The following is a 21,330-nucleotide window of genomic DNA, read 5'->3' as shown; positions in this document are numbered from 1 at the left end:
GCTGCATCCCTGGGCAAGAGGGGGGGCACTCTCGCTGGTGTGCGTCCCCAATGCCCTTCTTCTTTGCTCCATGGGCGTTCTTCCTGCCTCACCCCAATCCTTAGCGCTCTTTCAACCACTTGCTGAGTGGTTGTGGGTCTCTCTCCCCGTGCCATCTCATCCTTGATCTGTGGGCTCAATCCCTCCAAAAAAAGGTCTCTAACTGGCGGAGAATCCTTATCCCAATTCAGCGCGTTGACCAATGCAAAAAACCGGGAATGATACTGCCTTACGCTGGCTTTCCCTTGTCTTAGCCCAAATATGTCTTTCCGGGCAATGTCAATGTCTATGTTTGATAAGAAACAGGAATCCATTGCCCTAATGAATGCATTTGCGCTTTGGAGCGCTGGATCCTTATCCCTCCACAGATTGCGCAGCCATGCTTTCGCGTCCCCATGCAAATGGGACAAGATAAACCCCACTTTCTCTTGCTCATCTCTAAAGTCTCTCTCCAGCAGCTGCAGCGCAAACAGCACGTCTGCTCGGAAATTGGGGTACTGCTGCAAATTCCCATCAAAATGAGATACAATGCTGCCTCCTCTCTTCCCCAACCCAATCCCCTCGGATCTGGGTCCCGGTAGCCCCTGCTTCGCAAGCCCTTCCAACCTGGCTTGAAGATCTTTGCAGGCAGCCGCCGCTTCTTCTTCTCTTCCTGGATGCGATTATTTCAGCGCTGAGTTGTGTCACCGCTTCTTGCAGGGAAGCTATTTTCTGTTCTGTAGTCATCTCGCCTGACTTTTGTGAGCTCGCAAGACACCAGTCTTCTGCCCTCCCTGCCTCGCTCCCGTAGCGATGCTTGAGGCGAAGAAAACCGATGAAATGTGAGACGAGGCTTACTGTCAGAGACTGCCTCCAGGTCCCAGCTCACCGAAGACCAACGCTAGCCAGCAGAACTGTACAAAAGTCTTTATTGAAGCTTAGTTTCCATTTTCAAGCCCTAGCGTGCGTCTCTACGTCTAGACCCTAGACCAGCGAAGCCTCGTCTGAGTCTCCGCCCCCTGTACACCAGTTTAAGACTCTAGCCTTACTCCACCTTCTTCGTTTCTCCTTCCGCCTCTGGGTCCTACTACCCCCCGGGGTGCCTTCCTTCCTGGACGCCTCGGAGGCGGACCCCTCGGACTCCTCCCCCTCTCTTCGGCGGGCTTTGGGACCCGGCTCCCTCTCCGGGCTGCTCATTGCGCCACCCTCTTGTACATTTGAACTTGGCGCGCGCGCGCTGCCTCTGACCTTCCTTTTGACCGTTTCCTCGCTCTCTGATGCAGGCGTGGCTAACCCTGACTCATGTCCTTCCGCTGACGGAAAGCTGCCTGCTGCCGATGCTTGGGACTCCTCCCCCTTACTGCTCTCCGGTGGGGAAGCTGGTCCCGATTTCCAACTGTTGCTTTCTGAGTCCCCTCTGGCCCCTCCTTCCTGTGGTGTTCCCTCTGGCAACCCCCTAGCTCTGACCACGGGAGCCCCTTTCTGTGAATCCTCTGATTCGCTGGAGAGACTTAGAGACCTCGGACGGCTATCATCGCTGACCTCTCCCTCGGATTCCTCTCCCTCGGTCTCTAATTCCTCCCTTTCCTGTCCCTCTGCTCCTGAACCCCTGACAACACAATATGTGCATTTAACTTGCATGATATCAACCATGTGTAGTAGAAGGCAGGCTGGTTGAAACTGGCACATAAAGAGCTCTTAGGCTCTCTGAGAAACTGTCACAACATCTTGTAGGGTCATCCGTTCCCACGAGAGCATTCCTAGCCTCCAAAGTCCATCCGTCAAGCAGGCCTTGCCCAACAAGCAATGCAGAGAGCAATGAATCATCCCTAACTAGCAGGAGCAGTGGTCAGGGATGATGGGAGCTGTAGTCCAACAACAGCTAGAGACCAAAGTTTGAGAAACATCGCCCTAAGCTCCAGGTGGTTAAGATATGTTAAGTGAAGATCTTACAATGCATAAGGGATTATTACCAATAACATCAACCAACCAAAGAATATAATTTCCTATCTTATGTTAGGCCCATTAGGTCCACTGTTGTCTTTGACTGGCATGAGTTCTACGAGGTCTCTGTAGCAGAGGTCTTTTCCACTGCCTGCTACATGATCCTTTTAAAAAGTGACTGCCAAGATTGACCCCAAGACCTACGGCATGCAAAACACACGCTCTAACTTTCCTCATTGTAACCCACAGAAAAGTTTTCAACTGCTTTTCTCTACAACCTCTATAAGAAATGTCATTTGTAGGAAAAAAGGGAAAAGCAGGTAACCTAATGATCCCTTGAAGTCAGTCATTTTCAGCTCAGTCTCTGACCCCAGTGCTGCGGGTATAAAAGTCACGCCGTATCTATGCAGCTGTCTCATACAAAGGAGTTTTCTTAAAAGCCTCTATTTCAGGCAGAGGACAGAGAGGCTGTTCTCAGTTATTTTTGGCATCTTCTGAGTTTAAAAGCTGCACGTCCGCATCTTCTTTGCACTGAAGCAAACCAGAAACTGGGTCCTGCATGTACAAGCTATAGGATTCACTGGCTTCTTACGTCTTTTCTTAGGAGGAAAGACCTGCTATTAGGAGCTGCTCTGTAACAATATAAAACTTTCTGGAATATCAAGCACTTCACATTGCCTCAAAAATTACCCACTGCTCTAAGCCAGAAACTCATTTTCAGTTGAATATTTCATACACGTAGAACAATCCCAACTGTCAAGGGGCGGTGAGAGGAAGAACAGGATCAATTAGAGGCATGGGCACTTTTTCCAGTGAAACCAACATCCCATTAAAAAAAAAAATTAAAAGACTGTATTCTTTAAAATACAACTAAAATTTGGGATACATGAGAAATGAAAACACATTGCTTATATTGTAAATGTCACATGAAGTTCACATTGCAAACCTTTTGTTTAAGATATAGTTATAAAGGGTTGTAGTAAACTAAACCCTACTCAGGGCATACCAAATGAAATGAGTCATGCTCATTAACTTCAATGAGTCTACCCTGAGTAGGATTAAGATAAAAAAAAAGTTTGTACGGGGATGTAGTTAGCAGTATGCTTCCTGCGTCATCTGAGGGTTTCACTTTATGACAAGACTCTTTTTCTGATTCTATGATTTCTCTGGACTACAAATGTTATTCAATTGAAGTGATGTCTGCAGTTCAGAGCCCAGAATCTTTCTTTTCTCTCTCTCAATAAATCCACAACACTAATTTGCACCAAGGGTGTGTGTAATATATGTAGGAAAAGCAACAGGGGTGGTGATGTAGCGCAGAAAAGTGGTCAGCAGAGAAAGGGTTATGAAACTCCTATCAGTGGGAAAGACTTTAGCAAAAGCTGCTGAATCTTGGCTTAGCTTTTCTCACAGGACAGCTGTGAAGAAACAGAGATTACGAATAGTAATCATTTGCTATTGACTTACATAAGGATCAGAAGTGAAATAGCAAGATTGACCAAAAAACACAACCACCTCAAAACAACAAAGGGAATGGGGGGGGGGGGGGAGAGAGACTAGGCAACTTATCTGCACTTACTGCCTTTAGATTTTTCTCCCGCTGAACACCAAGAGTATTGATACAAAAATCACTTACAGCTGTTTCTTTTTGCCTTCCACAAATCTGTACCTGCAGGTTTGATTTTGACATAAGACGACATGGGAAGGACGAACAGGAGCACCTTTGTTCTTCCTCAGGAAAACCAGAGGAAGAAGAAATTTGGTCTCCCCAATTCTGTGACTGAAATATAAATAGCTTACAGCTGTTCTATCTTCCCATGTGCTTAACAGCATATTGTCAGAATTGTTACATTCAAAGTTGTCAAAAGCAGAGGTGATAAGACTTTCTAGAATACTCAAGTTTTAAGCTTACCGTGTGACTGAAACATGCACTAGATTTGGGGGGGGGGGGATGCATGCATAATGGAAGAAGCATTCTGAACTTGCATCAGAGACATGCATGAAATCATTTTATTCTGTGTAGGCTGGAATGTGAGAGTAAACACAGACACCACAATTTCTTTAAAATGTCATGGTTTTCAGATGCCCTTTCTCTTCCTTACTGGTATACCAACATATACAGTGTTTGTGATAATGGATACATTATGTATGGCCAGGGAGAATTCATGATTTACTGAAGATTACCAATGTCACTGATACCACCGCAGCAATACATGTAACAAAATCATCAATAATATCTGCTGGTGCTTCCAGAAAGCCTAACGCTCTGCCTCCAGAAAGGAATTTATGAGGAGCACTGAATAGGACACCAACTCCCACATGTGCTGAAGTGCAGGGCTTAAGGACAGATATTTCATTCCAGTGCCAACCGCAGTCTCTGTTTCTGAAAGCACTCTCAATTCAGGAATTTTCACATTTCCTAACTGTTAAAAAGTAAATACAGCACTACTTCTTTTGGTCCTCCTTGTGTGAATTAAACCTATGGAAATCATATCCCTCCTGCTCAGCAAGTAAGAATGTCTGGCTTTGCTAAAGCTCTAGTAGCAATTTTTTGCATTTCTGTCTATGGTGTTCCCTCCCCATCCATATCTTATTGACCCCCAAAGCATACAGTCAGTGAATGTTACAGACCTCTTGTTCTCACCACACAATATTTCCTTGTATCCTAGGTTTTAAACAATGTTGTACTTCTCTTACCCACATCTTACTAATGAAGCAATTACAACTATCCCTTTTTACACTAGAATCCCCCTACCAGAAAATAAACTCCATTGTGCTCACACTCAGCACCCTGGTTAGTCAATGGAGTAAGAAGAGGAGGCATCATAACAGGCTAAAAAAAAAATCATTTAACTTATTAAAAATTGGAACTTCCAGCAAATGCAGAAAGTATCAAGTAAACCTCAATGGAGGAAGTGCTGTTCTCCACTGCCATGGACAAAAGCCAGGGTAGCCAACCTGGTTCCCTTCTGATGTTGTTGAACTACAAATCCCATCATCCCTGACCACTGGCCATGCTGGCTGGAGCTGATGGGAGTTGGAGTTCCACCACATTGTCTCTCTCTAATCTAAACCACCAATGAAGCAGAAAGACAAAAGAACACCAAAACTTCAAAGGAGAAATCACAGCCCAATGATTCTGCACCAATGGGAAAGGAAGTATACAGAGAACAGTCATATGCACGCCTTAAAGAGAACAGATATGCGATTCAGCGGTGCGCTTACCATTCCCCTCTCAGAGTCACAAAGAAGAAGGGCAGTTACGACAGCAGAACATCTAAATGTGAAGTACAAAGTCTGGTGCAGAAAAACTAGAATTTTATAGAAACCATCAAGCAATTTATGAGCTCATACTGTGTGAGCCATATGCTTGCATGAAAATAAGAAACAAAAAAGAATTTATATTGGTTTCTGAAGAGAAGTTTTCTGAAGAGAAATTTTCAAATAAATACATAGAGGGGAAACATGGAAAAAATCAATGTATTTAGGCAGAACCAGGGAGACATCTAGTGGCCATCAGAAAGTAATCATGAATTTCTAAGTAAAATGCACAGAAGTCTTGGTTTTTAAGTATAAGCATTTTGAAATAATTGTTAAAAGATTATAAAATTTCTACCTAGCAATCCTTTACAAAAAGAAAATTCTAGGAAGAACCTCCACTGTGATATGATATCATGGGCTACTGAGGTGTGACAGACTGGGACGGGGGTGGGGGTGGTGGACTCTAGTTCCATTCCCCACTCAGCTATGAATATTACTAGATGGCCTTGGGCCAATCACATATAAAATCATCCTAGCCTATCTGACAGGGTGACTGTGGAAATAAAAAGTAGGAAATATATGCTGTCTTGAGCACACTGGAGGAAAAGTGGGATATAAATGTAATAAGCAAACAAATACATATTTTGGTTTGATAAACAAGGTATGAACATTAAGCCAGACATTTCTGACAAGACAAGTAAGAGATAGACAACATTTTGAAAAAACTACAAACCCAACATTATCAGAGACCGGAACACATGACTGAACAACCATGCCCTGAAATGCAGTCTGTAAATCAGGATGTCCACAAGCAAACTAACAGTCCTCCCCTGCTGCTGTTCCCCAGAAATTGTTATTCAGGGGCATAAGCTTCTGCACACAGCATAGTCATTATGACTAGTACCCACTAGTGATCACAGCTTCCATTAATTTATTTACTGCCCTTGTAAAGCCATTTAAGCTAGTGGTCAGCTTCACATCATGTGGCAGCAAAATCCATGCTTTAACTACGCAGCATGTGATTCCATCTGCCTGTCCTGAATCTCCAGCCAATCAGTTTCATCAATGATCCCAATGAGGGGGAGAAAAAATTTCTTTATCCACATTCTGCATAATTTTGTATACCTCTTCCCTAACCTCTTACTTATCTTTCTGCAAAACCCAAAAGTTGCAAATGTTGTGATCTTTCCTTATAGGGAACATGTTCCAGCCTCTTAACCATGTTGTTGTTTTTTTCCATTCTACAAGATTTGAGCTGTGACCATGAGAATTGCATCCCATCATGATCAGGCTTGGAATTTCAAGTGGAAGAATAGTGACAGCCAGGACTGATAACTCCAGCTGAAGTGGTATGTAAAATGCCATGCATAGGAACTACTTGTCCACAGTACATGGTAAAAGGTATACTGCCTGCCAATCATAGGTGTTCAGGCACTACTAACCCTTTGGACATATTTGATCCTTTTGGGAAGCATCCTCAAAGTAACCCTTCTTGGAAGACTTTAGCCAATTTAACAGCATTGAAACCATTATTTTCACACTGCTTCTCCAACTTTAAAGCACCAGGCAAAAACATTCCTCTTCTCCCAGATCTCTGGCTAATTAAACAAACAGTGGCCTTTTAAACTGGGGGGGGGGTGTTACTATGTTCTGTATTTTTGTAGTTTTTTATATTGTAAACCATCTTGAGATCCTTGGATGAGAAGAGTACAGATTTATTTTAGTAATAATAATAATTTAAAAGTTATTCCTGAACAGAAGAGAAATTGTCCATGCAATAACAGAAGTGGACAAAAAAACTCAGCTTAGGCTATATGAAATGACTTGGGTGCAAAAACAGAAATTCTGCTCTTAATGAAGTGGCATATCTTTCCCTCAAGGCTTTAATTAATTATCAAGAGAACCGTTGCTAAATTGCCACTGTGAAAAATATGTCATCCTCGAAACAACTCTACCATACAGTCTTCCTTCAAAAAACAAAAACATTACAGGATCAACCACATATAACAGATGTTAGTTGTGCAGCACTGCATGCTTCTGGGAAGTACTCAAATTATAATAGCAAACCACAGAACTGCATCAGACACCAATATTAAATCAGCACGTCTATTAACTAGCTTTTTAGAGCATACCCTCCTACCATCCCACAACAACTTCATGTTTTGCTATAAACATAGAAGAAAAACTATTGGCTTCAAGGTCTATCTTCCTATTTTATGGTTTGTCAGTTTTTCTGGGAAGAATTATTCTATGCATCAGCTGATCCTGGAAAATGAGAGTAATTTTGTTTACTTACTGTTAATGAGTGAATGTACAATTGTACCAAAATCGGTCTTTAAACCAGACACTGCATCTGTGACTAATATCAGGATCAGGACAAACTTCCAGATGGCAGCTTCTCCAGATATGGTAGTGCCAGAAGAGAAAGCAGCCAAGTGGTACTTCCTGTTCATGTGCGCTTGGTTTTATATTGGCTGTCTTCACATTACCACTGCTGCTGAATCTGTAGTGCACCCACTTGTCCATTTGCGTAGCCACACACACCCCATAAGACTTTGGGTGCCGCGGTACTTGCCAGCATCTTGACTGGACAGGGCTCATCTTGACTGGACAGGGCTAGGGACATGCAAGAACTCTAAGACCAGAGTTTTAAATGCACTTGTTCTCATACATACTCATTCTGGTGCTCTTGTAGAGTGGTATAATATACATACAGACCAGGGATGGAGATCTTGGTATCCTCCAGATTTTGTTGGACTACACCTCCCATCAGTCATGATCATTAGGTCATGCTGTGGGGGACTGGTTGGAGTTGGAGTCCATCAACATCTGGAAGGTCTCAGGTTCCCCATGACATAATGATTGATTTAATATCTCTATATTGCTTTTTGATAAAAGTTAACAAATTCAAAACATAAATCAGTGTAACATAATGAAACACAGGAAGACCTAAAACCCTTTGAAATAATAAAGAAAAACCCATGCAAAAACTAAGCTCGTGTAAATCAACACTATTTACTTACCATTGCTGTCCTAGATTTGATAAACCAGTCAAATCTAAATTGGGGTGCATTGCGTACACACTGTCTTAGTTCTTCATACACATTTTCTTTATCAAATCCCATTTTATGCAACATGCATATCAAGAATCTATCTTCTTCTTCTGTGTAGTTTTTGCCTTTGTTTGTTCCATACTGTATACGCAGCTGATGAAAAGGTGCTTTGTATCTAGCAATCTAAAGGGAAAAAAGATTTTTACTAGGAATGTGCATATGAATATTATTCAGTGGCCATTTATGCTATTTTAGCTGCAGTGGGATTATACTAAAGTCAGCAGCCATTAAATCAGCCCCTAATCAAGACTTTTAGCCAGTTGTAAGACTAAAATTGTTACAGCTGGTGTAGCAATCCTAATGTGTTTATACTGGGAATTTCAATCCATATGGCTTAATAAAGTTAAACTACTTATCATAGAAAAGAATAACTTTGCTCACCACTGAATTAGTGTAAGCTTTGTACTGAAAAATTAGAAGGGGACTGAGAATACTTTATCAGTGGGGAACATAACCATATGCTGGTTTCTTAGGAAAAAAATTAATCAGAGGAAATATTAATTTGTGGAAAAATTACTTTGACATCCAGGGCTTTTTTGATGCTAATTCGCCTCTGTATTCTGGCCTCCCCTCGTTCAATCTGAGCCATGATCCTCTCAATGTCCTGGAGTTCATTGCAACGTTCCCAAAAAACAGCTGAAAATTTCAAGCATTCAAAAAAACACCTTAAATGCTTTGTAATAAAATAACATTAATAACTACTTTTATATAATTAAAGCTTTTACTCTTTCCCAATATTGTCTAACACAGTTTAAACAAGGTATATTATCATATATATATTTAGAATATATTTTTTTAAAATCTTACAATGTAGTGAGTTGGACTTCATACAGAAAGTCTTTTTTCCACAAAGGCTCTAAGTCCCTTAAGAAATTTGCAACAGAAAGCAAATGCATCTCTGATGTGATTTTGTGGAAATATATGAAATAATCTAAATCTCCTATAAGAAGGAACTTCAGATGCTTGCTCCAGAAAAGGCCCGCTGAAAACAACCAATGTTACATACAGTGAGGGGGGAAAGTATTTGATCCCCTGCTAAATTTTCTCATTTGCCCTCTGAAGAAATGACCAGCCCATAATTTTAATGGTAGGTTTATTATAGCTGTGAGAGACAGAATAACAACAGGAAAACCTCCAGAAACCCAGAAGACAAAAGTCAGAGATTGATGTGCATTATAATGAGTGAAATAAGTATTTGATCGCCTATCAACCAGCCAGATGGCAGGCTACTTGGTATCTTCACTGTATGTAACCATCTGAGATTAGAAGCACCTGCTATAAGGGAGAGGTCTTACCTGTAATCCCAGCTCATTACAGTACCTGTACAAGACACCTGTCGACAGAAGCAATCAATCCAGCAGATTCCAAAGTAGCCACCATGACCAAGACCAAAGAGCTGTCCAAGGATGTCAGGGACAAGCTTGTAGACCTGCACAGGGCTGGACTGGGCTACAAGACTATTGACAAGCAGCTTGGTGAGAAGGTGACAACAGTTGGTGCAATAATTTGCAAATGGAAGAGACACAAAATAACTGTCAACCTCCCTCAGTCTGGGGCTCCATGCAAGATCTCATCTCGTGGACTTGCAATGATCATGAGAACGGTGATGAAGCAGCCCAGAACTACACAGGGGGAGCTTGTCAAAGATCTGAAGGCAGCTGGGACCATAGTCACCATGAAAAAAGTGGTAACACACTACGCCATGAAGGACTGAGATCTTGCAGAGCCTGCAAGGTCCCCTTGCTCAAGGCAGCACATGTACAGGCCCGTCTGCAGTTTGCCAGTGCACGTCTGAATGACCCAGAGGAGAACTGGGTGAAAGTGTTGTGGTCAGATGAGACCAAAATCGAGCTCTTTGGCATCAACTCAACTCGCCATGTTTGGAGGAGGAGGAATGCTGCCTACGACCCCAAGAACACCATTCCCACCATCAAACACGGAGGGGGACATATTATGCTTTGGGGGTCTTTTTCTGCTAAGGGGACAGGACACCTTCACCGCATCGAAGGGACGATGGGCAGGACCATGTATTGTCAAATCTTGGGTGAGCACCTCCTTCCCTCAGCCAGGGCACTGAAAATGGGTCAAGGATGGGTATTCCAGCATGACAATGACCCAAAACACACGGCCAAGGCAACAAAGGAATGACTCAAGAAGAAGCACATTAAGGCCCTGGAGTGGCCTAGCCAGTCTCCAGACCTTAATCCCAACGAAAATCTGTGGAGGGAGCTGAAGGTTCAAGTAGCTACACATCAGCCTCGAAATCTTACTGACTTGGAGAGGATCTGCAAAGAGGAGTGGGACAAAATACCTCCTGAGATGTGAGCAAACCTGGTGGCCACCTACGTCCGACCTCTGTAATTGCCAACAAGGGTTTGGCTACCAAGTACTAAGTCAACTTTTGCAAAGGGATCAAATACTTATTTCACTCATTATAATGCACATCAATCTCTGACTTTTGTCTTCTGGGTTTCTGGGGGCCTTCCTGTTGTTATTCTGTCTCTCACAGCTACAGTAAACCTACCATTAAAATTATGGACTGGTCATTTCTTCATCAGAGGGCAAACGGGCAAATTTAACAGGGGATCAAATACTTTCCCCCCTCACTGTATAGAGCTAACTGAGTTGTTTCACGGGAAATTGCTAGGCGGGGGTGGGGGGTGGAATTGAGCAGAAAACAGACAGAAGCAAACTGCTTAGTAGTCCCCGTCCCCCCACTTAAACTTCTCTACTCTCAATCAAAGCCTCCGATTACAACTTTTCATTAAACATGAGCATGCAAATATACTCTAAGCTCTGGCACAGGATGTCTATCATGTCATAAAATCATAGAATTGTAGAGCTGGAAGGGACCCAAAGGGTCATCCAGTCCGAAGCAGCCAAAGATGTACAGATCCAGGTTCAAATCCTTACTCAGCCATGAGACTCACTGGGTGACCTTGGAGCAGTTTGCTTCTTTTCTTTTTTTCCAGTGCTGTACCCCAGTGGACAACAGGCAGTTAGCATGTGGTGTTTGTTATATGCGTGTTTGTAGGGAGGCAGGAGCAATTTCTAGTGTTTCCCAATAAATGGCTGAAACTATTTAAAAACACACCTCACCCTTGAAAAGGTACGGCTGAGGCTGCAAAACAGAATTATGTCTGCATACATTAGAACTGCATTTTGGGTTCTTCCAAATTCCTATCACTCAAAATCATTATCAGCATTATATTGCTGTCAAGAGAAGGGAAGAATAAATCCAGCCGCTCCGCCCCTGCTTTGCCATCCACAGCGGTGGCAAATGAAGCATGTCACGATCTAAAAAACAGTGCAGAATAGTAATGGCTAAAGGGTTACAGAGTAGCATTCTCAGCATAATCCCTCTGCAGATTTTAAATCTCTCCATGCGGGACCATGCATTCTTTCTACACTACACATTCTTCAAAATTGCCAACCCTTGTAGAACTACAAAAGTAACCCAACAAATATAACCGTTTTGGAAATATTTTTTTAATTATCCAATATATATTTGACAAACCTGAATATTCAATAACTTCTTCAGGTGACTTTCCTTCCACTTCACGGGCAATATTATCTATATCATCTCGTCCATATTTTTCATTAGCTTTAATAAACTGGTTGAAGTCTCTTTTGTTCCAGTTTGTAAAACCCTGTTAAGCAAGAAGTTGCCATTAGGTGAAGGAGGAAATGTTTTGCTAGATCTTGCATCTTAGAAGGATACAGTTGGATTTGCTCGTTAATGCTTCGGTACAATGTCACATAATAATTACAGGGGTTAATGATCTTGCAGGATTTCCATAAACATCTATTATCCAAGGTTTATTACTCAGTCATAAAAAGTTGAACGAGTTATTTTTGCACACAGCTCCCCATGCATCAGGGAGAGAAGCTTTTTATTCACGCTTGTAAATGGCATTTCTTCGAAGAAACAAAGTTCAATTCAAATCTTAATGGATTTTCACTTATATCACACTTGAGCAAGCACAAGTAACAAATAAAATTGCAAGAGTATGAGGGCACTTGTCCAGATGTCACTGGCAATCTCCTGGGCATCCTGGAACTAAATGCAATAACATTCTGTTTTGAATACTTACAAAGCAAATGGTGAATGAAATGAACACCTGGATAGAAAGAAAATGGAGCCAAAACACCCATTTCCCTACACCTCCTCTATCAATACAATTGCAAGAACTTCTTGTAGCAGATGCAAAACAAAACAAAACAAAAGACCCCAAAGCTAACATTGTATATTAAGTCAGAACTTTAAAATCCCTCAGGTTCTTAACCCACTAGAAGTTGATTTATAAGTTACAAGAATAATGGCAACTTTTAAAAAAGAACTTCATGGGGTTTCTAGTAAAAAAAGCTTCCAAATTTCATCTTTATCATTTTTACTCCTAGATTCCATAGATAATGAATGTCGGACTAACTGCAGGCATGACACTCAATTCACATGGTTGTAACAAACCAACTGTAAATTGTTTCTGACATTGTGCATACAGGAGAGCAAACTGTTCTATACAACAGATTGGATCCAAAGCTTCCATTTTCCATTGCTCCAACAGAAAGTCTTCCCCTGGTGGAAAAAAAACTTCATATGTCAACAAAAGCAGTTCTTCCATCAAATAAAATCTACTTTCATCAGAGGAAAGGAACGTTTGTATCCACCACAATTTAACAACAAGGAATGTCTGAAAAGAAAAGTAATGGCAATGAGAGGCACCCTATCTACATTTGGTTTTGCTGGTTTAATTCTCATTGCTTTTGGGTGAATAAGAAGTGAAATGCATATTTGTATTTTAAATATTAACAGAAGCCTATAACAGCAGCTCTTCTATTTATATTCTGTCCTTAAAAAGGTAAAGATAAAGGTACCCCTGCCGGTACGGGCCAGTCTTGCCAGACTCTAGGGTTGTGCACTCATCTCACTCTATAGGCCGGGAGCCAGCGCTGTCCGAAGACACTTCCTGGTCACGTGGCCAGCGTGACAAGCTGCATCTGGCGGGCCAGCGCAGCACACAGAACGCCGTTTACCTTCCCGCTGGTAAGCGGTCCCTATTTATCTACTTGCACCCGGGGTGCTTTCGAACTGCTAGGTTGGCAGGCGCTGGGACTGAACGACGGAAGCGCACCCCGTCGTGGGGATTCAAACTGCCGACCATGCGATCGGCAAGTCCTAGGCGCTGAGGTTTTACCCACAGCGCCACCCGCGTCCCTATTCTCTCCTTAATACGTGACAAAAAGAGGAAGAATGCTTTCAAACAGCAAAGGAGTAGATAGAGTCATATGGCTTTGGCTTGATCAAAGGTATTACAGAGAAATAAGAAAAATTCCAGGTACTTTGGTATAGCTCTACTTCCAGAGAGCAATACTAGCATTAAAGATTTTTAAACTGCCTACACAGAAACTAAGAGTGATGTGGCTGATATTGTACTTTCAAGAGATTCACTTCAATCAACACAAGGCAATTTAAATTTTCAAAGGACAATTACTAAAATAACCATTTAAGAACACCACTCAAGAATGTGACTACTTACATGCAGAGAAGTATCAGAGAATGTGAGCAAACCCTGCACTTCCTTCCTTATAATATTTAAAAAGTCAAGTGAGCTAAAAATGATCTTCAGAGTAACCCAAAAATAATTATGTAAGTGTCAACAAGACAAGTTAAATGCATAAAGTAAATCTAAGTTTTGAAAGCTGAAGTGGACAGCTAAGGAATGCCTATCCACTGTAGTGTACACAACTATGCTATTCGAAGGAAGATTAATAACGTAATCATTGCAAGAAGAAAACCATTCACTCTGAGAGAAACAATGTGATCTTTCCAAAGGAACTGTCGAAGGACTCGAGATTCAACTTGACTATTGTTGAGCTCAGCTGCTCTCTTCTCTGAACTCTCATCCACCTGCACCTTTTTGTGGAGAGAAATCACCTGACACACCAGCGACAGCTTAGCAGCTGCCATTTTGAAAATAGAAGAGCCTAACCAATTTTCTCAGTTTCTACACACACACAATCCAAAACAAAGGCACTGTAACTAAATCCCTTCAAATTAATGTAACTATGAGATAATTTGTAAGATCAGATGATAGTATCTGCAGTTTTCCATAGGAAAACTAGTTATCACTGCTTGTGTTTACTGCACATGGCTGTTATCAACCTTTTTTCATCACAATCTAGCTTGTCACACAGTAAGCACACAAGCTTATAAATGTTCTTATTTGTTTATAAGTTCTTCTTTCGTTAAAGAAAAGAAATTTAAAAGCCATTTACCTGGGTAAGAAGTCTTTCTTTTTCTTCAGTCTCTTCTGAAGTAAGAGGAGCTGACTCATCAATCTTCCGCTGTTCCTCTTTCTGTACCTGAGCTGCATTTGGGAGGTCAGGGTTTCTGGGGACCTAAAATCAGTGGTGGAATGAATGTATAGTAAAAGAGCAATGCTATTAAAGGTTCTGTATATAGTCCTATCCATCTCCCTTTACTGCCTTTTTGAGAAACACTAGTCGGGTGGGATTGATGCGCTTCTCATCTACTGAGTATTTGTTAGAGAAGGAAATATTTCCCTAGCATGTGGCCGCTGGTGGAGAAACATCTTTTACTTGTGTTTACAGTCCTCAGAAAGTTCTTCAGGCAAGGTGAATGTAGCATATCATAACTCATCCATCTATATTTGTCCTTTTGTAGCTTGCAGGCTCTTGTCCATGGAAATGTAATGATAACTGCAACTAGCAAGCAACCACTGCACCTCAAGAGGGTTTTCTTTAAGCCTTTCAGTGTTCCCAGATACCACAAACAAGAAAGAGAAGGGGGGGAGGAAATGTATGTGTGTTACTCCAGCAATTAAACAGTGAAGAAGACATTAATTCCTACAGTTAGGGTAAAATGGAATGAACACAAGTTGCAATTATCTGATATCAAAAGAATGTTTAAATGTGTTTTAGTGCTCTTTATTTCTTTTAATATTTCTAACTTTTCCCCAACTACAGTGATTATTAGAACCCCAAGGCCTTTTCGGCAAGCACCAACCTTTTCCACACCTGGCATCATTTACAATCATTATCACTGAAACTGAACTCATGCAACTGGACCTGTCAGTGCTCTGGACACCTTAGCTGAAACTGTATCAACAGTGGTATCAAGTTCAGAGTGAAAGTGAACAACTTTACCATCGGAGTGCTTAGAAAATTTGTCAGAACAAGACTCTGATGCTCCATTGCCCATAACCTTTGGGGCATATCTCAACAGTTCATTAACCACTTGGAAAAGCTCTCCTGGGCAGCTAGCTGAGCATGTGAAAAATAAGAAAAAGGTGGAAAAATAAGCCTACTCTGTGCCTACCATGTGGCAGTAATGGCAGCAATCATGTGCTCAGTGGTATTCTCTATGAGATTTCTGGCACTCGCACCCCAGCTGTCACCTGTTCTGCTTCCTTGCCTGTAACTCTCCTGAAAACAGGGGCAGGGGGAGTAGTACAGGTTCCTTGTCACCAAAAAAGGGCATATAGGATTGATTGTGTCCTCCTCACCATTCTAAACTGAAAAAGAGCCTTGACAAGAGCACCAGCCATGTCAACTGGAAAATACCCCAGAGCATTCAGTAAGCTTTATGATTCCTTAAGTCTCTATGAGCAAACCATCTCAGTAAGTCCCCCCACCTTCCGGGAATGGCCTGGCATGGGCAGGGGGGTGGGGGAGAAAGAACTGCCACTGTCAAGCCAGGCATTGCCATGAAATAACTCATGCATGGCAAGGGAAACACTAAAATACTCCCTACACACTATAGCAGAAAGCATATCGAGGACCTATCTTGCCACATGCACTTGAGCTGTGATGTACTGAAACAAGCTCATGATTGTGATGGTGACCATGAAGTCCCAGGCAGGTGCTTTTAAGGCAGATCCAGTGTGATACTGGAAGTCTCCCAGTATCTGCTCTATCTGGGGTAGGCCATCTTGGCTATGGAGACTGTTGGGCAGTGGGATGGATAGTACACCAGCAAAATCCCTGCTTTGTTCTTTGAACTGACACTAGGCACAGATCCTCAAAGCCAGCCCCCATGCATAATCAGTTTCCTGATTTAGATGGATTCTTAAGGAAGAGCCATAATGATCCATTTGTCTTGATGCTGCATAAAGAAAAGGAAAGCAACATAGGGTTAGATCAAGATATCATGGCTTCCCCACCCAAGTCTGAATAATACACGAGAGGTTGGGACCTTCCTCTCCAATAAGACTGTGGATGATAAATGTCTTATAGTGGATGACCTGGTGACCAACTTGGTAACTTTCCTGGTAAGGGCTGTGGGAAAAGCCAACCTATAAATCAATCTCTGCCTCTGTGAGAGAGATATCTTTGAAATTAATACACAGCTGATATTTGACGCCCAAACACTTGGCCCATATTACACACTATTGGAACTGTTTGACAGGTCAAATAGGATCTTAAAGAACAAGTAAATTATTCTCTCTCTCATAAACTAGAGGTGATGAGAGGGCAACAGAAAAGAGATCAATTGGAGGCTATTTAGTTTCCCTTCCTTGGATATAAAAATGCACAGAAGCCCAGCAAGATGGCCCCAGCAAAATATTGGTGTGGATATCCTGAAGTCTATGTGGAGAAATTCAATCTTTAATTTTTCCATATTTGCTAGTCAGAAACTCTGTATTTTCTTTTTTTAAAAAAATAACTGAAGGGCAACGTAACACATTCAACATTAAATATTCACATACTGCTTTTGACAGCTTATTAAATTTATGTTAACTGTACTGTCATATTTCATATTGCACCTTGAATTGCAGTGTGGGGTCTTGGTCCTGTTTATCTCTGTGAATGAAGTGGGTGGGGCTTTTTTGGTAGTTTTATTTATTTGTAGATATCCGATGACTGTTATTTTTGTAATACATAAAAACTCAGTAAGAACTGTATTAAAAAAACAAAACCTTGGTAACTCTCCATCCATAGCCTGTCAGACCTATAAGGAAGACACTTCCCACCACTCTGACACTTCTTCCTGGAAGAAGGTGACGCTATTTGGACCCCGGGGTGGAACTGATGTTCTGCCCACATGTGTTCTGTCTTTTGAACACCATATGGTCACCAGAACAATATGAGGAATCAGAAATTGTCCAGAGCGCATGACCTCTCCCCCAACTGGATGGGACAAATAGCTTTATTTGTGTCACTAAGATCCCAGGTACACTATGGAAAAGAATGTTATTTTTGGGATTGTGAAATGGAATTCAAGTCTTAGGACATAGATCTTATACATAGGTAAATGTAGCTAATATATTCTTCAGAAGGAAATATCGCTGATTTTGTTCTGTTTTCTTCTTTTATTCACAGCAATCCTTTGAAATTATATCTATTGTAGTGAGGAAAATGTGCCCATTTCTACTACACACTTCTGAATTCATTTTAAAATGATACTTAACTTCACATAACTGCTATTGAAAAGTAACACATTTCCTATCCATCATATCTAAGAAGCCTGAGAGATATCTTCATGCCAGTTATTTCAGGACAAGAAACTGGAGCGTACCTTATCCCTGACATTGGTTTACAAAATGATATTTCACTGATTTCAGCACATATATAATCTTGGCTTGATATAGAGCATGTTACGAGGCAAATTGTTACCATTGTAAAACCATTTTTAGAAAGCATGGAAGTAATTTTGCCTATGACTATATAAATTAGCTACTGAATATTTCCATTTAAGCATGTCAGTCACAAAAGCAAAGTTTAGAAACATAGAATTAAATAGCTCTGATTTTATCCTTTGAAGATGAAAGACCATACCAACATATTGTTCTTTTCCAAGCACAATATTACTATTCATACAATCCATCTACAGTGGTACCTCGGGTTAAGAACTTAATTCGTTCCAGAGGTCTGTTCTTAACCTGAAATGGTTCTTAACCTGAGGCACCCTTTCGCTAATGGGGCCTCTCAATGCCACTGCGCTGCTGGCACGCAATTTCCGTTCTTATCCTGGGGCAAAGTTCTTAACCTAGAGCAACCACTTCCTGGTTAGTGGAGTTTGTAACCCGAAGCATCTGTAACCTGAAGCGTCTGTAACCTGAGGTACCACTGTAATCTATGGTTGAATTTCTTTTGACAATGTGCCAAAAATGCAAATATTTAAAAGGACGAATTTGGAAGGCTTATTTGGAAACAATGCATAGAAGTTGTAGGGGCAGAGCTGTCAAGCAGAACCAAAAGTGTCAGACAGTAGAACCACTAATGTGGAGGCTCAACCTGACAAAATAGCACTCGGAGCTCAACAGCAGTAATCCTAGAAGGGTGTAGTGGTGGTAGCTAGGGGACATCACTATCATTACAAAATATTCACACAGCCTTAATGGCAGCACTCTTGCTGAGGCACATTCAAGGCACCAGAATGTCTGCTGTCCCTATTCCTTTGTGGGTTAGGATCAAGCTTTCTATGATTCTACTGTCTTCCCCCAATGTTTTTGTTTAATTTTAAAGTCAAGCAGCTGCAGGAAGCCACAACTGGGATCAGAAGCTTACACAGAGAGGAGACTGCTCCTCCTTTTCCTTGTTAAAATCACTTTTGATTGTGTTTGCTCTCACTCCACTTCACCCTTGAGCAAACAACATAAGTTATAATGTCCCCCATTTACATAAGAGCAGGTCATCTAATCATTTTCAAAATGTGGATACATGGAAATCCACATTCCTGCCTCATATTAGGGAAGGAAAGGAAAAGAGATCCTTACCTTGTAGCCTATGGTCTTGCGATAATAAAGAATCTCTTTTTCAAGGAGTTCAAACAACCGTGGGGGGAAGAACTGGAAATCTTGAATATTTGGCTGTTTCGGAGGTCGTGGAGCCTTTGAAATTAAACATATATACCATTAATGCTACATGTTTGTCTTTGGACATGTTGCAACATGTTTTTATATAAAAAAGGTTATTAAAGGCTGAGGTTGGGAGGTGGGTGTAACTAGTATGAACTACCAAACTGTCCCCTCACCTTTGGGATTTTTGGTTCACTAACTCGAAGAGCTTCTCTGAAATAGGCATCCACAGCATAGTTGGCTTTGCGTTCTCGTTTTGGAGGCTCTATCCATTCCATCATGCTCAGCTAGAAAACAAATAAGATCAAAACTTTTAAAAAATACCAAAAGATAATTCTAAGTAGTACATATTTAATTGCTCAATTGGTATTGTTGACAGAGGTACTTGTTTTAAGACAAGACTAGAATGCAGAAGACTGGAATGAAGACTAGTGCATGTTTCAATAGATATTAAACTACCTGCATTGCTATGAATGGATAAAATAGCAAATCACTTAGTTCAAGAGGGGTTACTTTAGAATAGCATTTCTTTCAGGTTTTGTTTTTTAATTTCCAACTCCTCTTTGAAACCTGATAATTTTTGAATAAGCAGAAGAAATAAGTTTTGTATGTTTACATGTTCCTCTTGTAAGCAGACAGCAGACTGGCTAACATTCAAACATGAATTATATTATTATGTCATCAGCACAAATACCAAACTTCATTGCCACATCCTAATCTGCACTATTAGTGATTTTCGGCCAGCTGGTTCCACCAATCAGAAAAGCATTTATCAGCAAAGTCCTCCCGATGTTACTGTATGGGGTTGAAATCTGGGGGTGGAATTTAAAAACACTACAACGGCTGGAGATTCTACAAAACTCTTTTGCACGGAAGATACTGGGTCTCCCCAAGGGCTCGGTTGCAGCACAGTTAAGAACAGAACTGGGCCTCCCCTCCATTGTTGCGAGAGCCCACATTAGAATTATTAGCTTTTATTGTAAATTAATCAATGCCCCAGGTTCCCTACTAGCCAGGCAAGCCTTTTTAACGTGTTCTCAAAGCAATAAATGGTCCAAGGCCATGGTGACTATTACTGCACGCTACTCTCTCCCAAATCTTGACTCGCTGTCCTCTTGGGACAAACATAAAATCCGGGCCTGGATTCTTACAAGAGACGAGGCCATGGACCGGGCACAGTCCACCTCAGCTCGCCTTTCCATGTGGCTCCCTAAAGTGAAAGTGGTAAGATCACTTGCCAACTACTTGATAGACCTGACGGAGCCCAATTTGAGAAGAGCGTTTACAATGGCCCGCTTCCATTCTATACCCACGGCCTTCCTGCAGGGGATTTACTCTAAGACCCCTATTACCCAGCGTCTATGTCCATGCACAATGAATGAAGTAGAGGACTTCATACATTTCTTTTTCTACTGCCCTATTTATGAGCCAATAAGATCTAAGCTCCTCCTTTTGATCCCGTCCACCATTACATCTAAGGAAGACTGTTTGAAATCGCTTCTTGTGGACGCAAATCCCCAAATCTCACGTGGGGTGGCAATCTTCATAGTGCAGGCTCTGAAACTCAGGGCTACTCTGACAGGGTAGCGTGCCCTAGACCTGGACCTGTTTTAATTCTTTTATTACTTTTAACTCATTATGCTGAGTCTGTTCTGGGGCCATTTTGTGCTTTATATATACCCGCATATTAGTTTTTGGGCGCTGGCTACTATATCTTTGCATTATTGTCTTCGGGTAACTTAAATGTCACTACGCCAGCCAAAACACCTGAATTTTGCTTGGTTGCTTGTCTCTAGTTTGTCTTTTTTCTTTTTGTATTGTCTTATTTTGCTATGGCAGTTTGCTAATGCAATAAAGGTTTGAGTTTGAGTTATTAGTGATTTTTTTTTTAAACCCTCTCTCACAAACAAGGAGAGAAACCAACAAAACATTCCAAACACATTAACTTGAAACCAGGCTCATAATCCTTGCCTCGTTAAATGAAGAGGGTAGGCCTTATGTTGCCCAGTTGCATGAACTATAACAGAACTAAAGAACAGAGTTCACTTTTCAGCAAGTTTCTTTCACTTCACTTAAGAAAACTAGCAGTTCTTTCCTTTAACGGAATCTTCCAATCCAAGGTCTGCATTTATTTGTAGGCTCTTAAAAGAATCTACCATGAAATAAACTGCTGC

The 21,330-nt window shown here is 41.4% G+C and overlaps 1 protein-coding gene across 2 annotated transcripts in view; it reads right to left on the bottom strand.

The window, feature by feature from the left end:
• The window catches only part of SMARCA1 (SNF2 related chromatin remodeling ATPase 1), a 55,036-nt gene that overhangs the window by 8,130 nt on the left and 25,576 nt on the right, over positions 1–21,330 (bottom strand). For both annotated transcript variants that reach the window (XM_028714667.2, XM_028714666.2), the window contains exons 17-22: positions 19,333–19,443; positions 19,076–19,189; positions 14,613–14,735; positions 11,854–11,986; positions 8,854–8,972; positions 8,247–8,459 (exon numbers count right to left, since the gene is read on the bottom strand). In XM_028714667.2, the coding sequence (XP_028570500.2) occupies positions 8,247–8,459; positions 8,854–8,972; positions 11,854–11,986; positions 14,613–14,735; positions 19,076–19,189; positions 19,333–19,443 (813 nt within the window). The remainder of the gene's footprint in view (positions 1–8,246; positions 8,460–8,853; positions 8,973–11,853; positions 11,987–14,612; positions 14,736–19,075; positions 19,190–19,332; positions 19,444–21,330) is intronic.

Source organism: Podarcis muralis, chromosome Z (assembly GCF_964188315.1).
Source record: "Podarcis muralis chromosome Z, rPodMur119.hap1.1, whole genome shotgun sequence".
NCBI lineage: Eukaryota > Metazoa > Chordata > Lepidosauria > Squamata > Lacertidae > Podarcis > Podarcis muralis.
Note: the sequence above shows the minus strand (reverse complement) of the source record. Positions and strands in the feature narration are given on the sequence as shown.